This window comes from Pundamilia nyererei, unplaced genomic scaffold (assembly GCF_000239375.1).
Source record: "Pundamilia nyererei isolate P.nyererei 1_Seehausen unplaced genomic scaffold, PunNye1.0 scaffold00172, whole genome shotgun sequence".
Lineage (NCBI taxonomy): Eukaryota > Metazoa > Chordata > Actinopteri > Cichliformes > Cichlidae > Pundamilia > Pundamilia nyererei.
In genome coordinates this window covers 640295-644360 of record NW_005187573.1, presented here as the reverse complement: position 1 = coordinate 644360, position 4066 = coordinate 640295, and the positions used below count along the sequence as shown (strand labels likewise).

The following is a 4066-nucleotide window of genomic DNA, read 5'->3' as shown; positions in this document are numbered from 1 at the left end:
GAGTTTGTCGCTGAGTTTTTACTGCTGTCCAGGACGACTGTAACAGACCACAACAGTATGACTTCATTCTGGAGCATCAGTTTCATTTATCTCTGTTGGCTACCAGTTGTTAGCTCATCATTACTTTCAGAAAAGATGTGCTCAATACTATAAAATGCCTTTTTTTAGGAATGATCTCAACGCAGCTGTGATCCTGATGCTGGCTGGAAATATGAAGCAGCTGGAACTGAACAAAGGGAAGGGATGTGAATCAACATTTGAATTAATGTGTTTCAGCATCTCATCCCACTCCGTATCTGACCCAAGCCTGTTAAAATAAATTTTACTCTAAAACTAACCTAAATGTGAGGAAAAACTATTTTATGAAATAAAGGAAATGATTTTCAAAATAAAGATTAAGCTAATAAAAAAGAAAATGTGCAGTTTTGGAGGAATGTGTGAGCACCCTTGTGCAAATATTTAGTGAGACTCCAGAGTCCACCTTAAATCCAGCCCCCCTGACACACTCCATTTGAAACCCCTCCTGCACAGCTAGAGCAGAGCGGAAGAAGCCTTAGGATTTTCAAAATAAAGCATCACCTATTCAATCACCTCAACTTTAATGTGTTTGGTAACTTATTTGCTTACTGTTCATTGTGGGTCCATGAATGTACCCTGTTGAGCTGTTTTTGCTTCTTCGCCCTCTGACTGAGCAGAGATATGGAAGAGAGAATGAACACACTGATCACCTGGTGATGATAATTTATAAGCAAGTGGGATGACTTTAGAAACAGCTCTGTGCACATCAGGTGTTTCATTATTTTATTATACATTTTAAAAATATGTACAAAATACTATAAAGTTTTGTTTTGAAATGATAAACTAAAATATTCCAAGTTATGTTATTTTGATAAAGAAGGCAGACCTAATGGACGACACAAACACACACACACACACACAAATAAGCTGAACTATTACATGACACAAAAACAGGTTTTAGAAAATTCATACAACAGATTTTAAAGAGCAGCAGAAATTCAATGTCACTTCTGGTATATTTGTGACCTTTATTGTGACACTTCAACACCCACCCACTGCCTCCTTTGTGGTAAACGTGTCCCAAAATAAAAATATTACACAAGTCATAGTAACTCCAGTCATTTTTTTTTTTTAAACTTCAAACCACAGTTTACTGAATCACAGTCTAATTTTAAACAAACTTCAGCTGCTCATTTACTTGCATCCTCCATTCCTGGGAACAACCTCTCAATGCAGGATACATGACTCACTATAAATAAATAAATAAAGTCTTTTTTATTTTTAATGTCTTTGTGGTGTATTGTGAACTGGCTGACAGGCAAGAAGGGTGCACAAATAGACAAGGTAATATAAGAACTTTGGGTGATTCCTGGATTTATAATGCTATGCATCAGACCTCAGAGTGACACTGCTGAGATTGTCAGACTGATGGGAAACAGCATTGGGGTCAAAAAAGAAAAAAGAAAAAAAAATGACTGGAGTTCTGCATCAAGCTGCATTTTAATAAAAGTTCTGACGGCTTCCTGTAGCTGTACTGCAAAGTTGAGCATCAGTTCATCCAGGGGCGCAAGCATTAATTGTTGTATTTAAGGTCTTAGCCGTGTTGTCGTCTTTAGGTTGGCAATAACCTCGGAGATCACGGAGGTTAAACATGCAGTACAACCTTCGTCTTGTTCCGTCTGACAGCCCTCATGGCTGAAGGCTTCCCGTGGGCTGCCGTGTGATACTGACAGAGCGTCTGTCAGTGGACCGGAGTCACTGCATACCAAACCACTGTTCCTGATCGGCCCACTGAGCCGCCTCACTGTCACTCCCCTCAAGATCACCGTCTTCCCCGCTGCCTTCCATGTCGTCACCATCCAGCTCCACTGTGGCGTCTGTGGGGCTCTCCTCCTTCTCCATCTTCTGCATGCCTTCTAATGATTTCTGGTCATTGGGATCCAGGCTTAGGACAGAAAACCATACAGTGTTAAATTCATAAAAAAATACTAGATTTTATGACAGCATTTTCCCAGGATCAATAATCTGTGTTTACCTTAATGCTATACTGTACTGGTCCATGGCTTCTTGGTAATCATTGACAGCCACCAGGAAATCTCCCAGCATCCTGTGCAGGACACAGTCACTTTGATTGGCCAAGGCGTTCCGCAGGAGAGCAATCCCTTCTTCATATTTCTGTTCCCGGCCTTCAAACAAGAAAAAAAAAGCAAAAGCAACAATTTCAGCTCATCTGTATGTGAAACTTCTTTTTCCTCCCTTCAAGTCATTAAACTGTAGATTTATTTATCATTGGGGAAAGGAGGAAAACAGAAATACTTAAGAGTCTTTTTTGCTGTACGTACTGAGGAGTTCAGCCTTCTTGACCACAGCCTTGGTGTAGTCAGGTCTCTGGGCCAGTGCCTTGTCTAAAAGGGTTTTGGCTTTCTCCTGAGTCACTGGGTCTTCCAGACACACTGTGGCGAGGATGGTCAGAGTCTGTGCATTGGCTCCTAAAGTCTTATAGATGTTGTTAGCCATTCCCATAGCCTCACGAATCCCATTGGATGCCAGATAACAGTCAATTAAACCTGGAGTCATTAATACTTTGTTATTGCAAACGAAACAAAAACAATCTGAAGAGCCAAAAAAAGAAAGAAAAAAAAGCTAAAAGTAAGCCTACCTTCATAGCAGTCAAGGCGGCAGGGTGCCAAACGCATGGCCTCTCTGAAATGGATGATGGCTTCCTGAACTCGGCCCATGTTTCTCAGTGCCGCACCCTTCAGCAGCAGTGCCTGAACACTATTGCTGTTCAGCTGGATGGCCTTGGCTCCCAGGTAGAGAGCCCGGGAGTAACGCTTGCTATAAAAACTGTGACATCTGAACACCGCACATTGAAAAGTTTAATGATATAAAACACGGAAACTACATGAGAGAGATTTTGTCTGAGAAAAGTAAGACTACTCACCCAGAGATCACCCACGGTTCAGCGTGCTGATCAGATATATTAAATAATCGACCTCCCAAGACTTCAACATCCTCCAGGTGTCCCTCACGGGCCATCAGGTAGCCATAAACATCCATACCTGAAAAAGCAAACATGTTTCCAAGTCTGTCTTTATTAAGGCTACTTAGACTTGTGTGACACACAGATTCTGATATTAAAACTGTCATCAACTACAAAATACATGTCTAAGTCAAAACGTTCTCTCCTGTAACACACCTTTGATGAGGTAAGGGTCCAACATCTGGGCTTGTTCAAATTTGAGAATTGCATTTTTCGTGTCACCTGCTCTGAAATAGACATCTGCCAGGCTCACCAGGAGGTCCACGTTGTCCCGCAAAAGTGATTTCTTTTCCAAAGAGCTGAGAGTGTTTCAGGGAGGAAGTTAAGACTGTCACAAAACACGGCTCGCAATATTCACTCACTGTGTACAAATCATTATTGCTTTGCTCACCAAATGGTATTAATAGCTCTCTGGTTATCCCCTGCATGTATGAAGGCGTACGCTTTGATCCAAACAGACAGCCAGTCAAGGTTGGGGATACTCTGGATCGCATCCATAGTCATGGAAGCCACCTCGGCTCCTTTGACTGACAGAGAAAGAAGACCTAAAGGAAAAACACATTTTTCAATTATTTAAAAGAGATGCTAAATCCAAGCAGAAGGGTTTTTTTGTTTGTTTGTTTTAAAGTGGCATGGACATAGGAGAGCACTGCAAGTACAAACATCTTAGCAGATGAAGTGCTGCTTGTGGGATTACAGAGTCTACAGTGAACATGCGTACCAATGATTGCATCCAAGGCAAGAGGGCACTGTCTGAGGACCTCTTTGTAACTCGTCACAGCAGATCGCTCCTGTCCAGCTTTCCTGTACAGGTTAGCTAGCATCATGTTGATCTGAGGCAGGAAGGAATACAAAAGGTAATTACTACACCTTATACAAGTTACTGCACTTGAACTGGTTTCAAAAGGTTAAATAGAGCTTCATACAGTTCCATATCATATGAGCCCCATTTCAACAAAACTGGATGAATAACTTAGGAAAAGTGGAGATCTGAAAACTAGTATC

General features: G+C 41.4%; 1 protein-coding gene across 1 annotated transcript in view; it reads right to left on the bottom strand.

The window, feature by feature from the left end:
- Positions 1–1026: 1026 nt before the first annotated feature.
- anapc7 (anaphase promoting complex subunit 7) overlaps positions 1027–4066 on the bottom strand; it is a 5603-nt gene continuing 2563 nt past the window's right edge. The window contains exons 4-11 of the mRNA XM_005746087.1: positions 3783–3894; positions 3453–3606; positions 3218–3360; positions 2963–3080; positions 2678–2874; positions 2361–2585; positions 2054–2204; positions 1027–1963 (exon numbers count right to left, since the gene is read on the bottom strand). Coding sequence (XP_005746144.1) covers positions 1774–1963; positions 2054–2204; positions 2361–2585; positions 2678–2874; positions 2963–3080; positions 3218–3360; positions 3453–3606; positions 3783–3894 — 1290 coding nt within the window. The 3' untranslated portion in view covers positions 1027–1773. The remainder of the gene's footprint in view (positions 1964–2053; positions 2205–2360; positions 2586–2677; positions 2875–2962; positions 3081–3217; positions 3361–3452; positions 3607–3782; positions 3895–4066) is intronic.